The 23,128-nt window shown below is 50.4% G+C and overlaps 1 protein-coding gene across 3 annotated transcripts; it reads right to left on the bottom strand.

The window, feature by feature from the left end:
* Positions 1 to 15,854: 15,854 nt before the first annotated feature.
* HES6 (hes family bHLH transcription factor 6) lies at positions 15,855 to 16,911 on the bottom strand. Of its 3 annotated transcripts, none has more exons than XM_065881040.1 (4): positions 16,831 to 16,911; positions 16,671 to 16,757; positions 16,488 to 16,563; positions 15,855 to 16,279 (listed from the first exon to the last, which is right to left on the bottom strand). In XM_065881040.1, the coding sequence occupies exons 1-4, from the start codon at positions 16,909 to 16,911 to the stop codon at positions 15,855 to 15,857; spliced, it is 669 nt and encodes a 222-aa protein (XP_065737112.1). The 3 variants fall into 3 exon arrangements, with proteins under 3 accessions (XP_065737112.1, XP_065737111.1, XP_065737113.1); XM_065881039.1 differs by having other exon boundaries at positions 16,488 to 16,569; XM_065881041.1 differs by having other exon boundaries at positions 16,151 to 16,279; positions 16,528 to 16,569.
* Between the last annotated feature and the right edge of the window lie 6,217 nt (positions 16,912 to 23,128).

Raw genomic sequence — 23,128 nt, forward strand, 5'->3', positions numbered from 1 at the left:
TGAATGAATGAACGAATGGATGATTGAGTGAATGGATGAATATGTCCATTTTTGATGCTCACAGTTCATGACACAAGCCTTCCTGCCTCAGGAATGTCAGGAAGTTTGGGGCCAATTTCATGCTTGCCCAGGGCTGCCCAGACTAAGTTCACTGCTGTGCTCTTAGAAAAAGATCATAGATTTCTGATTTTGAGAGCTTAAACTGTCTAGAGATAAGGAAGGTACCGGATGTCCTAGGACATTGTCAGTTGCCTGAGTGGCAGACGGTATTTTCCAAAGTTTGCTGCAACCATGTCTCCCATCCCCTGTGCTCTTCTAAATGGGTCCTTGCCACTCCCCCCATCAACAGGTAGGTTCTGAGTCTCCTCCCCTTCAACCTGGGTGAGCTGCGACTACTTGGACGGATAGAGAGTGGAAGATGTGCCATTATATGACTTCCAAGGCTAGGTCGTAGAAGGCCACTCAGCTTCTGCCTGGTTCTCTGGAGATGCTTGCTCTCGAGGAAGTCAGTCACCAAGTAAGAAGTCCAGCTACTCTGAGGCTGCCGTGATGGAAAAGCCTCACGTAGGCACTGCGTTCAACAACCCTGCTGAGGTGCCAGCCAACAGCCAGCAGTGAGTGCCAGCCAAGTCGAATGAGTCATCTTGGACATCCATTCCAGGGAAACACTCAGACTAGGGTTCTGAGCCCCAGCCAACAGCTGACTGCAACCTCATGAGAGACCCCAAGCAAGGACTGCCCAGCTAAGCCCTTTATGAAATCCTGACCCACAAAACCACAAGTAAAATAAAATAAGGTTTCTTTTTTAAAATGGAAGTATAGTTGATTGACTATATTGTGTTAGTTTCATGTCTACAACAAAGTGATTCAGATATATATATATATATATATATATATATATATTTTTTTTTTTTTTTTTTTTTTTGCGGTACGTGGGCCTCTCACTGTTGTGGCCTCTCCCGTTGCGGAGCACAGGCTCCGGATGCGCAGGCTCAGCGGCCATGGCTCACGGGCTTAGCCGCTCCGCGGCATGTGGGATCTTCCCGGACGGGGGCACGAACCCATGTCCCGTGCATCGGCAGGCAGACTCTCAACCACTGCGCCACCAGGGAAGCCCTATATTTTTTTAAAATACATCTTTATTGGAGTATAATTGCTCCACAATACTGTTAGTTTCTGTTGTACACCAAAGTGAATCAGCTATATGCACACATATGTCCCCTTATCCCCTCCCTCTTGAGCCTCCCTCCCACCCTCCCTATCCTACCCCTCTAGGTCATCGCAAAGCACCGAGCTGATCTCCCTGTGCTATGCAGCTGCTTCCCACTAGCTATCTATTTTACATTCTGTAGTGCATATATGTCGATGCTACTCTCTCTTCTCCCCAGCTTCCCCCTCCCACCCGTGTCCTCAAGTCCATTCTCTATGTCTACATCTTTATTCCTGCCCTGCCACTAGGTTCATCTGTACCACTTTCTTTTAGATTCCATATATATGCGTTAGCATATGGTATTTGTTTTTCTCTTTCTGACTTACTTCACTCTGTATGACAGACTCTAGGTCCATCCACCTCACTACAAAAACTCGACTTCGTTTCTTTTTATGGCTGAGTAATATTCCATTGTATGTATGCACCACATCTTCTTTATCCATTTATCTGTCAGTGGACATTTAGGTTGGTTTCATGTCCTGGCTATTGTAAATAGTGCTGCAATGAACATTGTGGTACATGTCTCTTTTTGAATTATGGTTTTCTCAGGGTATATGCCCAGTAGTGGGATTGCTGAGTTATATGGTAGTTCTATTTTTAGTTTTTTAAGGAACCTCCATACTGTTCTCCATAGTGGCTGTATCAATTTACATTCCCACTAATAGTGCACCACACCCTTTCCAGCATTTATTGTTTCTAGATTTTTTGATAATGGCCAATCTCACTGGTGTGAGGTGGTACCTCACTGTAGTTTTGATTTGCATTGCTCTAATAATTAGTGATGTTGAGCATCTTTTCCTGTGCCTCTTGGCCATCTGTACGTCTTCCTCGGTGAAATGTCTATTTAGGTATTCCACCCAGTTTTTAACTGGATTGTTTGTTTTTTTGAGATTGAGCTCCATGGGCTGTTTGTATATTTTGGAGATTAATCCTTTGTCTGTTGTTTCATTTGCAAATACTTTCTCCCATTCTGAGGGTTGTGTTTTTGTCTTGTTTATGGTTTCCTTTGCTGTGCAAAAGCTTTTAAGTTTAATTATGTCCCATTTTGTTTATTTTTGTTTTTATTTCCATTACTGTGGGAGGTGGGTCAAAGAAGATCTTGCTGTGGTTTATGTCAAAGGGTGTTTTTTCCTATGTTTTCCTCTAAGAGTTTTGTAGTGTCTGGCTGGTCTTACATTTAAGTCTTTAATCCATTTGGAGTTTATTTTTGTGTATGGTGTAGGGTAGTGTTCTAATTTCATTCTTTTACATGTAGCTGTCCAGTTTTCCCAGCACCACTTATTGAAGAGGCTGTCTTTTCTCCATTTTATGTTCTTGCCTCCTTTGTTGTAAATTAGGTGCCCATATGTGCATGGGTTTATCTCTGGGCTTTCTATCCTTTACCACCGATCTATATTTCTGTTTTTGGGCCAATACCATACTGTCTTGATTAGCTTTGTGGTATAGTTTGAAGTCAGGGAGCCTGATTCCTCCAACTCCGTTTTTCTTTCTCAAGATTGCTTTGGCTATTCGGAGTCTTTTGTGATTCCATACGAATTGTAAAATTTTTTGTTTTAATTCTGTGAAGAATGCTACTGGTAGTTTGATAGAGATTGCATTGAATCTGTAGATTGCTTTGGGTAGTATAGTCATTTTCACAGTGTTGATTCTTCCAATCCGAGAACATGGTATATTTCTCCATCTGTTTATGTCATCTTTGATTTCTTTCAGTAGTGTTTTATAGTTTTCTGAGTGCAAGTCTTTCGCCTCCTTAGGCAGGTTTATTCCTAGGCATTTAATTCTTTTTGTTGCAGTGGTAAATGGGAGTGTTTCCTTAATTTCTGATTTTTCATTGTTGGTGTATAGGAATGCCAGAGATTTCTGTGCATTAATTTTGTATCCTGCAACCTTGCCAAATTTATTGATTAGTTCTAGTAGTTTTCTGGTGGCATCTTTAGGGATTTTCTTTGTATAGTATCATGTCATCTGCAAAGAGCAACAGGTTTACTTCTTCTTTTCCAATTTGTATTCCTTTTATTTCTTTTTCTTCTCTGATTGCCGTGGCTAGAACTTCCAAAACTATGTTGAATAAGAGTTGCGAGAGTGGACATCCTTGTCTTTTTCCTGATCTTAGTGGAAATGCTTTTAGGTTTTCACCATTGAGTATGATGCTTGCTGTGGGTTTGTCATATATGGCTTTTCTGATGTTAAGTTAGGTTCCCTCTATGCCCATTTTCTGGAGAGTTTTTATCATAAATGTGTGTTGAATTTTGTCAAAAGCTTTTTCTGCATCTATTGAGATGATCATATGGTTTTTATTCCTTAATTTGTTAATGTTCTCTATCACATAGATTGATTTGCTTATATTGAAGAATCCTTGCATCCCTGGGATAAATCCCACTTGATCATGGTGTATGATCCTTTTAATGTGCTGTTGGATTCTGTTTGCTAGTATTTTGTTCAGGGTTTTTGCATCTATGTTCATTAGTGATATTGGTCTATAATTTTCTTTTTTGCTGTATGCGGGCCTCTCACTGTTGTGGCCTCTCCCGTTGCGGAGCACAGGCTCCAGACGCACAGGCTCAGTGGCCATGGCTCACGGGCCCAGCTGTTCCGCAGCACGTGGGATCTTCCCGGACCGGGGCACGAACCCATGTCCCCTGCATCGGCAGGTGGACTCTCAACCACTGCGCCACCAAGGAAGCCCCTATAATTTTCTCTTTTGTGTGTGATATCTTATTCTGGTTTTGGTATCAGGGTGATGGTGGCTTCGTAGAATGAATTTGGGAGTGTTTCTCCCTCTGCAATTTTTTGGAAGAGTTTCAGAAGCATCAGTGTTAGCTCTTCTCTAAATGTTTGATAGAATTTGCCTGTGAAGCCCTCTGGTCCTGGACTTTTGTTTGTTGGAAGATTTTAAATTACAGTTTCAATTTCATTGCTTGTGATAGGTCTGTTTATATTTTCTAATTCTTCCTGGTTCAGCTGTGGAAAATTGTACCTTTCCAAGAATTTGTCGATTTCATCATGGTTGTCCATTTTATTGGCATATGGCTGTTTGTAGTAGTCTCTTATAATCCTTTGTATTTCTGCCGTGTCAGTTGTGATTTCTCCTTTTTCCTTTCTAATTTTATTGATTTGCGTCCTCTCCCTTTTTTTCTTGATGCGTCTGGCTAAGGGTTTATCAATTTTGTTTATCTTCTCAAAGAACCAGTTTTTAGTTTTATTGATCTTTGCTGTTGTTTTCTTCATTTCTATTTCATTTATTTCTGCTCTGATCTTTATGATTTCTTTCCTTCTACTGACTTTGGATTTCCTTTGTTCTTCTTTCTCTAGTTGTTTTAAGTGTAGGGTTAGATTGTTTATTTGAGATTTTTCTTGTTTCTTGAGGTGAGATTGAATTGCTATAAACTTCCCTCTTAGCATTGCTTTTGCTGCATCCCATAGGTTTTGGGTCGTCGTGTTTTCGCTGTCATTTGTTTCTGTACATTTTTAAATTTCTTCTCTGATTTCTTCAGTGATCTCTTGGTTATTTAGTAGCGCACTGTTTAGCCTCCATGTATTTGTGTTTTTTACAATTTTTTTGCTGTAATTGATTTCCAATCTCACAACGTTGTGGTCAGAAAACATGCTTGATACGATTTCAATTTTCTTAAATTTTCCATGGCTTGATTTGTGACCCAAGATGTGATCTACCCTGGAGAATGTTCTGTGTGCACTCGAGAAGAAAGTGCACCCTGCCACTTTTTGGTGGAATGGTCTATAAATATCAATTAAATCTATCTGGTCTATTGTGTCACTTAAAGCTTGTGATTCCTTATTTATTTTCTGGTTGGATGATCTGTCCATTGGTGTAAGTGGGGTGTTAAAGTCCCCTACTATTATTGCGTTACTGTCAATTTCTCCTTTCATGGTTGTTAGCTTTTGCCTTATGTATTGGGGTGCTCCTATGTTGGGTGCATAAACATTTATAATTGTTATATCTTCTTCTTGGATTGATCCTTTGATCATTATGTAGTGTCCCTCCTTATCTCTTGTAACAGTCTTTATTTTAAAGTCTATTTTGTCTGACACGAGTATTGCTACTCCAGCTTTCTTTTGATTTCCATTTGCATGGAGTATCTTTTTCCATCCTTTCACTTTCAGTGTGTATGTGTCCCTAGGTCTGAAGTGGGTCTCTTGTAGACAGCATATATATGGGTCTTGTTTTTGTATCCATTCAGCCAGTCTGTGTCTCTTGGTTGGGGCATTTAATCCATTTACATTCAAGGTTATTGTCGATATGTGTGTTCCTATTACCATTTTCTTAATTGTTTTGGGTTTGTTTTTGTGGGTCTTTTTCTTCTCTTGTGTTTCCCACCTAGAGAAGTTTCTTCAGCATTTGTTGTAAAGCTGGTTTGGTGGTGCTTATTTGTCTTAGGTTTTGCTTGTCTGAAAAGCTTTTGATTTCTCCATTGAATCTGAATGAGATCCTTGCTGGGTAGAGTAATCTTCATTGTAGGTTTTTCTTTTTCATCACTTTAAGCATATCCTGCCACTCCCTTCTGGCCTGCAGTGTTTCTGCTGAAAAATCAGCTGATAATCTTATGAGGATTCCTTTGTATGTTCTTTTTTGTTTTTCCCTTGCTGGTTTTTACTTTTTTTCTTTGAATTTAATTTTTGTTAGTTTGATTTATATGTGTCTTTGTGTGTTTTTATTAGGGTTTATCCTGTATGGGACTCTCTGTGCTTCCTGGACTTGGGGGACTATTTCTTTTCCCACGTTAGGGAAGTTTTCAACTATAATCTCTTCAAATATCTCCTCAGTCCCTTTCTTTTCCCCTTCTTCTTCTGGGACCCCTATAATTTGAATGTTGGTGCATTTAGTGTTGTCCCAGAGGTCTCTGAGATTGTCTTCTTTTCATTCTTTTTTCTTTATTCTGCTCCTCAGCAGTTATTTCCACCATTTTGTCTTCCAGCTCACTTATTCGTTTTTCTGCCTCAGTTATTCTGTTATTGATTCCTTCTAGTGTAGTTTTCATTTCAGTTATTGTGTTACTCATCTCTGTTTGTTTGTTCTTTAGTTCTATAAATTTATTTATTTATTTATTTTTGGCTGCATTGGGTCTTCGTTGCTGCACGTGGGGTTTCTCTAGTTGCGGCGAGTGGGGGCTACTCTTCATTGTGGTGTGCAGGCTTCTCATTGCGGTGGCTTCTCTTGTTACAGAGCATGGGCTGTATGTGCACAGACTTCAGTAGTTGTGGCTTGCAGGCTCAGTAGTTGTGGCTCGCAGGCTCTAGAGCACAGGCTCAGTAGTTGTGGTGCACAGGATTTGTTGCTCCACGGCATGTGGGATCTTCCTGGACCAGGGCTCGAACCCATGTCTCCTGCATTGGCAGGTGGATTCTTAACCACTGTGCCACTGGGGAAGCCCCGAATTCTTCTAGATCTTTGTTATACCTTTCTTGTATTTTCTCAATCTGTGCCTCCATTCTATTTCTGAGATTCTGGATCATCTTTACTGTCATTACTTTTTCAGGTAGATTGCCTATTTCCTCTTCATTTATTTGTTCTTGTAGGTTTTTACCGTGCTCCTTCAACTGTGACATATTTTTTTGTTGTCTCATTTAAAAATTTTTTTTATGAGTGGGATTGTGTGTCTTACTGGTTGTTTGGCCTGAGGCTTCCCACACTGGGGTTTGTAGGCTGGGTCTTGGTACTGAGATGAGGACCTCCGTGAGATCTCACTCCAATGGATATTCCCTGGGGTCTGAGGTTCTCTGTTAGTCCAGTGGTTTGGACTTGGACCTCCTACTGCAGGAGTTTCGCCTGATCCCCGGCTCGTGAAACAAGATCCCCCAAGCCGCGTGGGGTAGCAAAAACAAACAAACAAACAAAGAACAATAACAAAGTAAAGAATAAAATTAGACTAGGAAACTAACAGATATGTTAGAAAGAATATAAAAATAAAAATATAGATGAATCAACAACTGAGATGTACAACAGTACCACAATAGTAAAAAAGAGATTTCCAGGAAAAATGTCGGAAGTTTCAACTGCAACCAAGCGAGGGGTCTGAAGCAAGAAGTGCCGGGCCAAGCACAAATGAAGGCGTTGTCATAAACTGCCAAGTTTTGGGGGCTGTAAAATGCAGCAATAATGATTGAACAACCTGTCATTCAGGCATGTTTTGTGCACTGTGAGAAAGGACTGAAAAAGGAAGAAAATGACAACTGTTCTACTTTCCGTGGCAATGGGGAAAGGAACTTTACAGCAACACTGGTTTGGGGAAATTGGAGTAAATGTCAGAAAATCTCTCACACTGTGCAAAATTAATTGGCGGTGCTATTTTTATTGTGAAATGTGTCCTTTAAGGAAGGGGCAGAGGGGCTTCCCTGGTGGCGCAGTGGTTGAAAGTCCTCCTGCCGATGCGGGGGACACGGGTTTGTGCCCCGGTCCGGGAAGATCCCACGTGCCGCGGAGCAGCTGGGCCTGTGAGCCGTGGCCGCTGAGCCTGCGCGTCCGGAGCCTGTGCTCCGCAACGGGAGAGGCCACAGCGGTGAGAGGCCCACGTACCGCAAAAAAAAAAAAAAAAAAGTCCTGCACAACATTCCGGAAAAGGCAAAAGTACGGAGACTGGAAAAGATGAGTGATTGTCGGGGGTTGGGAAGGAGGGATGATGGGGGAGCACAGAGGGTTTTGAAGGCAGTGAAACTACTCTGCATGATTGACAACGGTGGCTACATGTTATACATTTGTCCAAATCCATAGTATGTACCACAGACACCGAGAGTGAACCCTAGTGTAAACTATAAACTTTGGGTGACAATGACGTGTCACAGCATCTGGCAAGGGATGCTGATGATGGGGGAGGTCATGCACGTGTGGGGACAGGGACTATATGGAAACATCTGTACCTTCTGCTCCATGTTTCTGTGAACCTAAAACTGCTCTACCAAATAAAATCTAGTCTAAAACATCCTACACCAAATTATATACAAACCGAGTTCAGCAGGACCTTGATCCCACCATGACCATTGGGGCTCATAACGAAAACACAAGCATTGCTCATTTTCCGTGAATCCCAATCACAAGATACCTCGTGTCCAGAGGCCAGAGGACGCACACGAGAAAACACGTGATTACCAGAGGACGCACACGAGAAAACACGTGATTACCTCAACGATGCCGAGAGGCAACCCCCCAATTTCATCTCCTTCCCTTAAAAGAAGTTTTAACAGTAGTAAATCAGGGAACTAGGAATGCCCGCTCTGAGCAAGAGTCTGGAGAACCGCCACCCTCATCTGCCGAAGGTGGGAGTGTAAATTGAGACAGTTTTTCACGGCAGCCATCTGACAAGATTTACACTTTTCAATGACTTACCATTTTAACTCCAGAAATTTATATGGTATGCTATAAAGTACCCAGGTTGTTCGCTGAGTGTTGATCTTAGCAAAACCTTGGAGGGGGAGGACACCTGCAGGGTTAAGATGCGCGAGGAGGGTCTGCGTGTACGGGTGCGGTGGGCCAGGAGGTCCCGTGAAGGAGCGGCTTCTTCCTCCTCACCCGTGTCCCCAGCGCCTAGGACAGTGCTCGGCACACAGGAGATGCACAGTCTACACTGTGGAATAAACGATTGTGTTGTTGGGTTAAAAAAACCCTGCAGAATGGTATGTACAAATGGGCCCATCAGCATAAGAAGAGAAAGACATTTATCCTATCCCATTATATGATTCTGGATTCATGGAAAGCCTCGTAAAAGACACCCAGGAAATTGCTAAACCTGGAGACTCCTGGAGAGAGGGATGAAGGTGCAGAATAAGAGGGAAGACCTTGGACCTTCCACTGCAGGCTTTCGGTGATGCCCGACTTTTCCTGGGAGTGTGTATTCCTCTTACAACAAAAATCTAGTTGAAGAAAAGGTTACTTGACCTATCTGAGCCTCAGTTTCCTCATTTGTGAAATTAAGAATAGTAATGCCTGCCTTAGAGGGTTACTGTGACATGTAAGGAACGGACAAGGTCACATGAATAGAGCGCTTGACATACTGTCCCTTGGTACCTGGTGTGTGCCAATAAGCACAGAAAACATGAGTATTTTTTAAGAGACTCAGGGACCCAGCAGCACAGTCCCTTGAACAGGCCCTGCGACGTCTTGCCTCCAGGCCTTTGCACTTATTTCCTCTGCCTGGACCACCCCTTCCCAGGACAGCGGCTTGCTTGTTCCCCCATATCATCTGTTTTCCGCTCAGACAAAACCTACAGTCACCTCTATCATCAATCTGCACCCTGCTTCCACATCATCACTCCCTGTCCCCTTGACCTGACTGATTTTTCTTCTTGGCACGTAAACACCGTCTGCCACAGCATGTATTCCTTGTCCCTTTCCCTCATTACAGTATAAGCTTGAGAAGAAACTTTATCTCCAGCAACTAGAATAACGCCTGACAAAGAGGAGGCATGCAAGAAACATTGTGGAATGAATAAATACCCATTGTTTGAAATGTACCATCACGGAAATGCAAGGGAGAAACCTTGGAAGCTACATAAAACCAAGGGGACCAGGAAATGCTTCCCACAGGTGCTATCTGAGCCAACCTTGAAGGCAAGCAGTGAGCCAGCAGCGCAGCAAGACGAACGCCTGGCAGGGGTATGGGACAGGAGCGGGGCACAGGGGCAGAGCTATGAGGTTCCGAGCCGACCCGCGGGAGCTGTGGGCCTAGTACACCTGCTAATCTGTGGAGTGCTGGGCTTTTGAAGGACTTAAGTTCAGGAGGTAATACTAGATGTAGAGACTTAATGGCCACTGTCATTCTCCAGGTGAGTGATAAGGACGTGAACCGAGAAGGCAGCAGCAGGAACAGAGGAAAAGGGATAAAAGGTATAAGATGCAAACTCATTCATTCATTCCTTCACTCCGCCCGTTAAAGATGTAGAACTGACACTTCCTGGACGCCGCTCGCAGGGTGGGACTGAAGGAAAACTGGGTGTCTCCCCGAATGTCCGGTTTCTGCCCTGAGTGGCTGATGATGGCCGTGCTGCTCTCAGTGTTCCAGAACATGAAAGAAAGGGCAGGCTTTGCAGGAAAGCCGAGCTCAGGTTTGAGCTGAGTTTGAAGAACCTGTGGGATGTCTGAGAGGTGACAACCCGGGCATTTGGACCAACCCGACTACAGCTCCAGAGAGGACTGGGCTGGAGGTCCTTTTTGGAGTCAGTGACGCAGTAGGTGAAGCCACGGAGATCATACAGGTCATAGTTTAGAGATAACAGGTCCGAGGAAGATGTGGGACATAGTGATATTTACAGGGTGGGCTGAGGAGAAGAGCCCTGGCTCGAACTTGAGAAGGAATGGTTGAAGACAAAGCAAGAAAGCTAGATGGAGAAGCAAGAAGTTACTGCCAGTGTCAGATGCTGTAACACTTAGGGAAGATGGAAATGAAGGGTCTACCTGGCAACTAGGTCTTTGCCAGAGACTGCCAGAAGTTTTCAGTAGAATGGTGGGAAATGGAAAATGGTGACATTTTGTGACGAGCAAGCAGGCGAGGGAATGAAGAAAGTAAGAATAAAGACTATTCTCAAGAAACCTGACTGTGAAGGAAACGGCAGGACAGTAACTAGGAGACCCCGATGACGTCTAAACAAGTTTCCTGGGACGGAGTGGATGGAAGGCAGGAGCTTAGGGTTTTGCAGCTAGTTCAACTGTAAGGGGTGACAAAGCCCGTGGCATGGTTATTGACTGAGAAGTCTACTACAGTACATACATTGACTGAGAAGTCGTGGACGTGCTACAGCACCTACACGACTTTCCCAGATTAAGGCGGGGCGGGATCTGGAGGGGAGAGGAAGAGGGTGCCCCAAGTGCCACCTGTTGACAGTGGATGGACAGCGTGACAACTAGGGGCAGAACAGACACAGACGGCGGGAGTGCGCGATCTTCAGGGCAGGGCAGTTTCTTGTATGTGGGTGGAAGAGCAAAAAGCCTGCGTGCCGCCAGGAGGAGCTAGAAGGCCTCTGGGTCACAGGTTTAAAACCTTATCCCTCGTCCTTTCAGATCCGTTTAAACCCAAGGACTGTCTTTAATAACCTGATGAGCTCTGGGCTTCTCTGGCTACTCTCCACCAAGCAACGCCTTTGTCTACCTCTGGGCAGGATGTGGTGGCTTGCGGCTCTCTGTGGGCTCTTGCCCATCTCAAGAGAATGCAAGTTCCTCAACAGCAAAGGTCTGGACACTCTCGTCTCTGTGTTCCCTGCACGTAACAGGTGCTCAAAGCACCTGGACAAAGCTGAGGCTTGGTCTCCCGAAGGGTCAGTAAGCCTTGTGTTCCCTCCTCGAGAAACCTGCTTCCATTGCCACAGCCTGAAACGACTCTCTCTTTCCTCGACACCAGTCGCTGTGAGCTTTGGCTGCACTTTTGAACCATCTGGGGCGCTTTTAATATTCCCGACGTCCAGGCCTCCTGGCGACCGGAGGCGGTCAGCGGTCCTGGGCTGGAGGCGGTCAGCGGTCCTGGGCTGGAGCCGCCGGAGGAGGGACCGAGCTGCGGGGCGCCGGCGCCTTCATCGCTTCCTCTCCTGGTCCCAGGGACGTTGGAGGGACCGCAGCCTAGCCTCTGCCGGCCGCAGAGCCGCTTAGCCGACTGAGCGAGGGCCCCGACCGCCGTTGGCCTCCGCTGGGCTCCCTTGGGCCCCGGGCTCGGAGCTCGAGGCGGCGAAAGGAGGGGCCTCTGGGCCGGGAGGCCTCTGGGAGTCGTAGTTCCGGCTCGGCCTGCAGGGACCTCGGGGAAAGGAAGACGAAAGGGCTGGAACTACAATTCCCAGAAGTCATCGCGGCACCCCCTGGGCGTGGGGGCGGGAGGGCGCGGCCAAGGCCTCGGCACCTCCAAACACCCCGAGAGCCTCCGAGCGCCTCCCGAATGCCTCCGAGCACCTCCGAGCGCGCTCGAGTGCTGGGCGCCTCCAAAGGCCTTTCGGGTGACAATCAGTTGTGTTTTGGCTGTGGTTTGTGACGCCCATCTCACATCTCAGTGGAAACACTGAGTAGACAGCAGGATATAGGGAAGCCAACAGAATGGAGATGCACTTTAGCTCGAGGGCACGTGGATGTAACAAACCAAATGGACCAGATGGGCTTCCTGGGCAGGGGTGATAGGGAAGAGCTGGGCACAGAGCCTTGGACGTGCAGGCCCGCATTCAGAAGTTGGCAGGAGGCCGAGGACGGCCAGTAAGATAGGACAGCCCGGAAAGAGAGTGTTCCTGAGGTTGAGAGGGGAGAGCCTTTTAGGAGGGAGAGAGTGATAACACCTAAGGAGTGCTTCACTGGAAGGTTGAGTAAATTGAAACAGAGATACAGCCACTGGATTTGGAAACATGGACGTCACTGAAGCTCTTGACAAGGGCAGGGGTGGGAGCAATAGCCTGACTGGAGAGGAAGAAGAGAAGTGAAAGGTGCCAAAGCAGTAAGTGTAGACAATGCTTTCAAGGAATTTTGCTTTAAAGCAGAGAAATGAAGCAGAGGTTAATAGGGTACGTCGGGCCCGGGAGGTTTTAGCTCTTCTTTTTCTATTTATTATTTATTTTATTTTATTTTTTTTACTTTTTGGCCCTAACGCGTGGCCTGTGGGATCTTAGTTCCCCGACCAGGGATGGAACCTGCGCCCCCTGCATTGGAAGAGCGAAATCTTAACCACTGGACCACGAGGAAAGTCCCTCTTCTTTTTCTAGGTGGAGATGTTACAGCTTGTTTGTAGGTCAACGAGAATGACCCAGAAAGAAGGAGAGATTAATGATGCAGTGCAGAGAGCAGGGTCACTGAGCAGGTCCGAGGGTATGGGACCCAAAGCCCGTGCGGAAGGCTGGCACCACACTGCATCACGATGGAAGGCAGAAAGCCTCGGCAGAGGTGCAGGTGGGTGTGGTTGGCAGAACAGGGATCCCCGAAGATGTCCACATCCTCATTTCCACGCCCTGCGACTATGTTACCTTACATGGCAAAAGAGGCTTTGCAAGTCTGATTACGGGTTAAGGACCCTGAGGTAGGGAGGTTATCCTGGATTGTCCAGGTGGCCTCAAAGTAATCACAAGTAGAAAGAAGAGGGAAGAAGTAGGGGACGGTCAGAAGGAAATGTGACTATGGACGAAAGGTCAGAAAGATGCAACGTTGCTTGCTTTGAAGGTGGAGGAAGGGGGCCACCAACTAAGGCATGTGGACGGCTTCTGCAGTGGGAAAAGGAAGGGATGTGGATTCACCCTCAAGCCTCCAGAAGGGAATGAAGCCCTGCGTTGGCTTTAGCCTAGTGAATCCCGTCAGACTCCTAGCCTACAGGAGTGCAAGCAAATAAACGTGTGTTGTTTTGAGACACCAAGTTGGTGGCAATGTATGGCATTCATAGAGGATGAAGACGGGGGGGCCAGGGATTGAAGTGGGAAGGAGGGGATTCATGGGGAATGACGCCTAGAGCAAGGCTTGCAAGGGTTTGTTGGGTACTTCAGAGAGAGGAAGTGGTGTGAAAGTTGTCTGGCAGAATGGGAAGGAACGCAGGCAGGAAACTGGTGGTCCCAGGCCACACCATAGGCAAAAGCTGCTCTCACCCCACGGAGGCTGACAGTGGTCTCTGCTCTGGGAGCCACTTATATTTGTGAGAAAGAAAAGATACCGCTCTTGAGGGGGTCCCGAGAAGCTGACTCATAGGTGGGAGGGGGCCCAGGGCCAGAGTTCTGACCTTAGGGGGGTCCTGGTCCCAGCAACATCTTTCCCCCAGGTCAGCCTCCTGCACCTCGAATCCTGTGTCTTGGGCTCCCCTGGGCCCCCTTCTAGGACCCCTTGGGAGGACGTGACAAGTGTGGGTATGAGAGTAAAGAGTGGTTCCTCCTAAACAGTCCCTGTCTGATGCTCCCCAGATGGCACCAGAGCTCATCACAGTGGCCTTTGGGTACTGCTGGGAGCTACGGGACAGACGTCTTACAGGTGGACCTGCTCTCGTGTCCCTGTGGACACATCCTACATCAATCCGACTGGGGCGATTAAGATAATCCCAGGAAAAACTCTCCGTCTCTCTTGAGCTCTCTTTTATGGACCTGCCTCCCTACCCCAACCCCTCAATAACTCATCCCCAGTGGCTAAAAGCAGGCTGCATCTGGTTATAGCCTGGTGGCCGAGGTCTAAGACTAAATCACCGGGAAGCCACAGTGAAACACCCCTGGTGGCCAGGATCTGCTAGGGGGCTTTTGTAAAAGGGTTCTTGGGAGAGATGTTTTTCAAGCAAAGGCACACACTGGAGAGGAGACGCAGGTGTCAATCCTAAATTGTCACACCTTGACCCGGCCTGGGCACTGCCAACCCGAAGTAAGAACGAGAACAAGCTGCTTTGGGGTCCTGGAGCTGGAGATGCAGGGGCCGGGATACCTGTGGCAGTGACTGCTATCAGCTGACCGCATGCTATCTGCAGACCCAGGCCAAGAGGGCCATCTCCCTACACCCCAGCTGCCCATCCCATCACCCTCCTTCCAAGGGTTCTGACCTCCCGGGCTCAATTTGGCCTTAAGTCCAAACTGCCTGGGCCGTGAACTGGGTGGGTCTCCATGCCCCCGAGGTCACTGGCAATGGGGAAGCTCCCTCTTCAGTCAGGAAAACTGACCACCTAATTAGACCGACCTCTGCATCAAACTCAACGGACCTTAAAACACACTTTTGAAAGAAACTTCCAAACCACATGGCTAGTAATCAGGCATTTGTTTTATTCCTGGAAGCTCACAAACAAGAGAATGGTCCAGGGACAGGCCGTTTCCCTGTTGCTTAGTGACTCTGGAGACAAACTCCATGCCGTGGTTTCCATCGCCAGGATGCACACAATCCCCAGGGAGTGCAGGCCGGGCCCAGGGACCTGAAGGGGAAACCGATGTGGAATGGGCTGGCAGCAGGGAGGTAGAAGCACCGTCCAACGTGAGACCACGCCGCGGGGTGTCCCATCTCCACTGCCATTACACTACTTACTTTGCTGACAAAGGGTCAGAAGTTTTAAAACCACTCACAGCATTAGATATGGGGAAAAAATGTGCTTGGTTTAGTCTTTGTGCATTTGACACCTTAATGACACCACAGCATTCGGCAATACGTCAGAAGGGTAACTAACTCTCCAAAACCCTTTACTTAACAGAATTGGAACAACTGAAGGCAACGTAATACACAAACTCAAGTGTGCTAAACACAAGACATACAGAGAGCCATGCTTCTGTCTGGCAGCTCTGGGCAGTGCTGCAGAATGCCTCCCCTGTGTCCTGGCTGAGTGGCCAGGGCTGCCAGGACACTTGTGCCCAGCGCTCAGGAGAGGCTCAGCTCCACTCTGTCACCTCTGCCCCCAGGCCCACACAGTGCCTGAGAAGTCTGGGAAAGGTGAGAGACCTGGTAGCCCTGCAAGCTACTTCCTCCTGCCTGTAGCTCCTTCCCTCCACCCACCAGAGGGCTAGGGGGGCAGGGGGTGGGGGTGGGGATGGTCCATAAACGTTACTCCCTTAAGAAACAGGGGCCTGGCTGGCCTGGTTATCGGGGACTGCCCTGCAAGCATCCACTGGAGGACAGCAAAACTGGGAGATATCCAGGGCCCTGCCCCTGTCCAGATACCTGGACCCCAGGGAGGAGGGACTAGAGCATGGGCAGGCAGGGCCCACCCCTTAGGCCCTAGGCTGCCGTTGGTCACCAAGGTCTCCAGACACTCTGGGCTATGCGGGCGGCGGTCAGGCTGCCCAGGGCTGCAGGCACCAAGTCCGGCCCCTCGGCAGGCGCCCGGCTCAGTTCAGCCTCGGGGACCTCCTCCAGGTCGGAGGACTGGTCGTCCCCGGAGCCCCGGGGGCTGGGCAGTGGGGACCCCAGGGCGCCTCCTACTGGCCAGTTGCTCCGCCCATGGGCTCCCGGTGGCCCGGACAGGGCGTCCCCGAGCAGATCCCGGAAGCTGCTGCCCTCGCGCAGCGGCATGGACTCTAGCAGGTGGTTCAGGAGCTCGGCGGCGACGGTAGCGTCGATTGCCTGGCACGTTGACACGAACGTGTGCACCTCGTGCATGCACTGGATGTAGCCGGCGGCGAAGCGCTCGCTTGCTTCCGCCTGCAGCTGCTCGCGTTCTGTGTTCAGGAGTGGGAGGGGAGAGGGCCGCGCCCGGTTCGGTGAGCGGCAACTGATTGCTGTGGCCCGGCCCGCCCGGCCCCCGGGGACAAGGCTCACCCAGGAGACGCGGGGGGCGCGCCCTGCTCCAGGAGGGGAAGTCCTCGGTCCCGGGCAGGGGCAGGCCAGGCGAACGCGCCCCCGCCCGCGCGCCCCGGCGCCACTCACCGCGCGCCCGGCCCCGCAGCGCGCCCTGCACGCGCCGCACCGTGAGCTCCAGCACCTCGGCGTTCTCCAGCTTGGCCTGCACCTGCGCCGGCGGGAGCGCCCGGTGGGGAGGGTCGGTGAGGCGAGGCCGGACGGCGACCCCCGCCCGCCCGCAGCCCCTGGGCGCCCGCCCGCCGGCCTCACCTCGGCGCCCGCCAGCAGCAGCCGCAGCTCCTGCAAGCTCTCGTTGATCCGCGCGCGCCTCTTCTTCTCCACTAGGGGTTTCCGGGCCTGCGGGAAGCGAGCAACTGAGCCCCGGCGCTGCGCGGCCCCCCGCCCGCCCATCCACGGCTACAGCCAGCACCTTGCGGTCCCCCCGCGCCTCGCAGCCGTCCTCATCCTCCCGGGCCGCACGGTCCCGGCCGGGCGCCAAGAGCGGAGCCATGACCTCCACCTCCCGGAGCGCAGTGCGCCCGCGCCCCTGGCAGCGCAGCGGCCCGCAGCCGCCGCCGCCCTCGCCCCCTGGCGTCTTACGCCGCGTCCTCACGCCTGCAGCGGCGCCCGCCCCTTTTATAGCGCCTTATTTGCATCTCAAGGCGCCGATTGCTCGTGAGAGCCAATGGCAGAGGCGTGCTTTGTCTGGCCCCGCCGCCGGGGTCGGCCGGCAGCTGGCGGGGCGTGGCCTGCGGCCGGGGACTCGGGGGTCCAGCCGGGCCCTCCGCGCCACTCCGGCATTGTGGGGCACCGGAGGGGGCGATGACCCGGAGAGCTGTGGCTCTGGGTGCGCTTGTTTCCCTTCCTACCCCGAGCAAGGCGCCCAGGTCTGCGGTGCGTGCTAGCAGGGGCGCATCCATCTGCCCATTCATTCATTCACGCTTGACTTTGTTCACCCAAGGTGCAACAGGAGAGGAACGCTCCTGCCCAAGTGCCGGGGTCCTGGCGGCCAGAGCCACAGCAAAGGCCGCGGTCTCCGGCCCTGGAGGGAGCTACAGGTCCGGGCTGGGGTGGCTGCAGAGCCCCAGGGAGGTGAGGGCCCCTAGGGCAGCGGGGGTGGGAGCGGGCCCTTGGCCCCAGTGCGTTTCTTGCGGACCTGTGGGTCCTGACATCCGAACGTCGACACCGCCTTCAGCCCGCTCAGGGATCCTAGTGGGGCGGGGTCCCCAGGCCCGCCCGCACCGCTCCATCTCTAGGCTCTCCTTCTCGGGTCATCCTCTGTCCCCACAGGCCGTCTGTTCTCTCCTGGTCATCATCGCCCTCACCACCGGAGTTCCCCTCATCTCCTTCTAGTCCCCTTTGCTCCCCGACCCCTCTTTGACTTCCCTTTCCCCCCTCAGCACCCACCGCCGCCCTCCCCTGCCCTCCCGCCCCCGAACCCACGTTCTCTGATTCCCAACCCGAGCTCGCCCTTCCCTGGTCCCCGCCCTCCCTGCCCAACCACCCTTCCCCGCACCCTTGTTTGTTCGCCCCGGCCCCCCTCCCCGCCTCCTGTCCCCCTCGGTTCCCTTTCCCCCCCAGCCCTCCCCCGCTCCCCGCCCGGCTGGTGGAGGCCGCCGTCTGGTCCCCGTAACTTGATGCCCGTGACAGTTGGCAGCTGCAGCCGCTTCGGGCGGAGAAAAGCGGCAGCCTAGCCAAGAGCGACAGGTGTTGGCCGCGCCTTTGTCTTTGCCGCTTTGTCACTCGGGCGGGAGCGGGCGGTGGGTGCGCCTCTGTCCGCCAGACGAGCGCCACCCCCACGGCTGGCCGCCCATCTGTTGGCCCAGCCTCCGTGAGGGTGGGGTGCGTGGGCGGTGGGGCAGCTCCCTGGGGACCGCAGCCTGGCCACAGCCCCACCGGCCTAGGTCCACGGCGTCTCCTGGCACAGCCAGAGTACCAATTTGCCTTCAGACCGTGAAGCCTTTGCACAAACACAGCCTTACACCTGGGACACGCTGGGATCTCCCTTCAATGGCTGTTTCCTCACTGTTCAGGTCTCAGCTTCCCTTTACCCAATCCTCTGCTTCCCTCCCGGGACTGGGATTGTCAGGGCCTGGTCTGTGCCCCTCCAGGTTCCAAGCATCCCTGGGGGTACAGTCCGACCTAGGACCCCTTATCTACCCCCAGCACAGAGCCTGGCCTAGCAGAAGCACTGGGTAGGTAGGGAAATTGAGAGAGTGTCCCAAGCCTAGCTGGAAGGCAGCAGGGGAAAGAAAAATCCAGGGACTGCAGTGTGGTGGCGTGGTAGGACTAGGCCCCAGACACCCACCTGTGCCCCCAGCCATCTGAAGATGGATCTGGCAGCCCTTCAGGTGACTGTTTCACTTCAGCTCCCCGCCGAGGGACCTCCGTAGGTAGGACAAGTTTGGTGAGTGGCTTGATGGTTCCCAAAGTCACCTCACTGACCTCTGTAAGTACCTGGGAACCCCTCCTGCTGATTCTCACCTGGCCGTCTCTTTGCTTTTCTGTGAGCAGGGCCCGGGGACTACCCCAGCCCTGCGCTGTTCACCCAGGTATGAACCCACTCCTTTCCTTCAATCACCCTGTGTTGTCCTCAGTCTCCCCCACAAGCCAGAAAGCTTAGTTCTCTTCCTCCCATCCTCCCCTGCCTGGTCAGAGACCTGACTACCCTTCCCCCTCTACTCCTAGTGGAGGGACTGACAGAGTGGGGGAGGGGCTTGAGTAGTGAACCCCAAGAGAGCCGATAGCTGGCCTGTAACTTTACTTTTCTTCACCATTTAGACATCACCCCAGGGAAGGAGATCCCCCCCCACCCCAAGAAACTACAATTAAGCTTCTACTGAGCTCTGAGGGGCTCAGATATGGAAAAATAAACTCAGTGATATTTCTTGTACTCTGATTCATACCCCTCCCGTTATTGATTACGTTGTTTGAATAAGATCAAACAAGTCGTTTAGGACGCTCTCCCTGAAAGGCAGTTTGTATTGGAACCGGATGGTCAGGGCTCTGGGGAAGGCCTCTGGGAGAAGACTAGTAATCTTTTCCTGATTGGATGGGGAACTGAATGTGGGAGGTGGAGGAAGAATGATAAAGGCAAATGGTGCAAGCAAAAAATGAAAGGCAACTAGGAACTCCGGGAAAAACAAAAAGCTGCTGAAGAAGAGAAGTGTAGTCTTAGCGCCTACTTGGCCCAGTAGCCAATTCTTTCACAGTCAGAACGAGGTAACATTGTTCACAGGGTTTCAACATTTTAGAGTCAATCTATAGAAAAGGCAAGGAAGGCTTAATTATGGTTACAGGGTATAAAATTGCTTTGTAAAAACAAAAGGACAGATGACAGCTGTCAGGAGAAGGGAGGAGGCTGAAGCATGGGCTAGGGACCTCATAACCCTTGTCGTACATGGGGTGGGGGGCTTGAGGAATGCTGTCTAGAGTTAAGGAAGGAGAAATTAAGTACTGGGGTATGCCTCAGTCTGGCCACGTACCCTCGGGGAAGGAAGTATAGGGATAGAGCGGGGAGAGTGAGGCAGCAAAATCCTCCTTGGTTAGACTGGAAGTTGCCCACGGCCTCATCTTCGAAGTCAGCCTCCACTTCCTTTAGTGCGCCCATTGGCTGGCTGGCTTGGCCTTTTCCTCCCGGAAGCCTGGCTACTCCGTCTCAGGACCACCACACCCTTTCTTTCTCCTTTGCATGGCCTCGTCTAGCAGGCACGCTTCCTGCCATTTGTCCCTTGGACTGATCCCCCTTTCAAAGGTTGCCTGAGCACAGACTTCCTGAGCATCTGGGCTCTTTGATCCCCTCATATCCAAAAACAGAGGCCAACAGAGGCTGTGCAGGGCTGCAGTGGCCACAGGGGGACCCGTTAGCGGCAGGGGTGGCGAGCCATAAATCCCCAGGGAACAAAGACAGTGGCCAGCCTATGGATGTCCAGGCCCCTTGTGGGCAATCAGCCCAGAGGCTTGGAGAAGCTCCTTTTGGTTTAGAAATAAGGGGAGCACATGCCCTTGGGGATATATGGTAGATAAAAATGCAGTTAAGAGCCCCCGAAGGCACTCAGACGTTCAGTGAAACAGCCATATCTGGCCACTTAGCGGGTTTGCAGAGGCCTCCATGCTCACTGGGAGGACTTTGCCTCCCCAGCCCCCAAGCACCACTTGGATTTAGGCAGCCAGGACAGGAAGCGGCGTCGAGCCCTCCCTCCTGCTCAGGGAGCTTCTGGAAGGCTGGGCACCAGGGCCGGATCCATTCATCTCCCTGCTCCGACACCACAATACGGTCCTGGTGTGAAAAGTGGGGTGGAGGGGGAGCAGGCCTCCACTGTTTGACCAGGCCCTGCACGACTTCATCGCTGTGGAAGGAAGGACTGGGGGGTGGGGTGGGAGGAGGCTGCCACGCTGCCTGTATCACCTCTGATGGAGACGCGAGGTCCTTTAGACCACTCTGCTTTCAGCCCCGTGGCCAGCACACAGGCAGCCAGCCCAGGTGAGACAGACTATCCTGGAGGGGGCAGGAAGAGAATGGAGCAGGTGCCTGGGTCACCGCAGAGTGGACAGGGGCACCAGGGGCTGAGCTGAGTGGCCCTACTCCCCATCTGTGAGTGAAAAACCATGGGGGAACGGGACTCCAGGATTAGATCTAAATCGTTGGGGGTTCACTGGGGTGGGGCTGCATGTCAGAGAGGAAGGGACCAGCGAGAGGCACCCTGTGCAGGGGAAGAGGTGAGGGGGGCCTTTGTGACAGAAGAGTTCCTAATCCAGAATTTCTAGGGTTCTTTTTTTTTTTTTTTTTTTTTTTTTGCGATACGCGGGCGTCTCACTGTTGTGGCCTCTCCCGTTGCGGAGCACAGGCTCCGGATGCGCAGGCTCAGTGGCCATGGCTCACGGGCCCAGCCGCTCCGCGGCATGTGGGATCTTGCCGGACTGGGGCACGAACCCATGTCCCCTGCATCGGCAGGCGGACTCTCAACCACCACGCCACCAGGGAAGCCCGGGTTCTTTTTTTTAAAAAACGATTTTGATAATCTTTGATCTCTATTCAGGTTCCTGTTCCTCTGTGCTACATTAAAAATACACACAAATAAAAATAAAAATATACTTGCTTTATTTACCAATTTTCTAAAAGGCAAAAAATCATAAAAAGACACAAGCAGTCCAACAAACGTATTGCACTGGGTGAAGAAAGTCTGGTTTGCACATAAACAAACCACTTGTCCGGCAAGGTTTAACACGTCGTTACACAGACTCTGAGAGCTTATTTACATTTCTTTTTAGGAATATATTAAAAAGAAGGCTCAGTTTAAAATCGAGAAGAAGTTTTTTATAACACCCGTGTAAGCACACATACTAACGAAAATGTAAGACCCGAGGCGTGGCACCGTGTAAACAGTTTCACAAAATGCTCCTGCTGTCAACTTCTCAGCACACGTCAAAGCTCCGCAGCAGTTAACAATCAACGAATATACATAAATGCTAAGATAATGCTGCCGGTAAACACTGCTAACAGGAGGGAACGTGTTGGCAGTCCTGTGTTTAGGGAGAGTCAATGCAACTTTGGCTCCCATCTAATCCCTTAATGATCTGACTTTAGTGGCAGGAAGCAGTTTGTAGCATCTAGTCTCCACACAAATGCATAGACTACACCTTGTCTTGGGTATCTGCAGGTGATGTGGCTTTGTAAATTAAAAAAAAATAAAAAGTTAAACTTTCTGTGTTCGAGTTTATGAAAAATATATGATTGATAGTCAGGCATAAAGTGGTTTGACTGAAAACCAACTGGATTACAAGGAGACGTCACCTGTTCTAGTAGCTGCTTCTCCAGCAAAGAACAGGGGAAGCTGCCCCCTTTTAACTTTCTACAGACGCGATGCAATTGTAAGTCAGCTGTTTCATCACTGGCAGCTTCTCATTCACCCGAGGGACCAGCGTAACATTCTTGCAGACAATCTTTGGGATAGACGATGCAATACGAGGTTTTGCAAAAAGCTGGGCCGTCTGGTCTCACTTTTCCCCAAGTGTCCCATTCACCTGAAAGTGCCAGTGGACATCACCACAGAGACCGGAAATCGCACCACTGAGGTCAGGTTCATGAAAAGAATTAGGGGGTCCGTGTCCCAGCCCAGGTGTGGTGAGAGCGGTTAGATCACGGCACCCTGGAAAACACAGATGCAGCCACCAGCTAAGTCAGGAGAAAGCACTGGCTCAGCTGGGCCAGAGCTGATGTCTCGGAAGTGCCAATCAAAGAATAAATACGGGTGGGTCCCAAGTGTGGCGATCAAAGCCTGGTTTGCAGAGGGAAGTCACAATAAGGGGATGACCGACAATGTGTTTTTATCTACATATTGGCTATCCCGGTCTGAAAAGGATACGAGAATGATGTCAAAATATACACAAGGGTCTGTGTATTTCTGAGGATGTATATTTCTATGACGGAGTTGGTCACACAAACCACTAGGCATCTTTAGTCCAGAGCGAGCATTTCAACTTCGTTCACCCCAAACTTAAGCTACATCAGGTGAAATGTTTGCTGCTACCACACTTGAAGCTGAAGCCGCTGGTCTGCCAAACTACGCTTCACGCCATTTAATGCAAAACATTTTGAAAGAAAGTAGCAGAGGCTGTGATCTCCACTTGGTATGTTTTAAAAACACCTAATCTGAATAAATAATTTAGATAAAAAGCAGCCCCCCAGAGAGGACATAATTTGATCTGATCCAAACACACCCTGGGGA

This window comes from Phocoena phocoena, chromosome 7, assembly GCF_963924675.1.
Source record: "Phocoena phocoena chromosome 7, mPhoPho1.1, whole genome shotgun sequence".
NCBI classification, from domain to species: domain Eukaryota; kingdom Metazoa; phylum Chordata; class Mammalia; order Artiodactyla; family Phocoenidae; genus Phocoena; species Phocoena phocoena.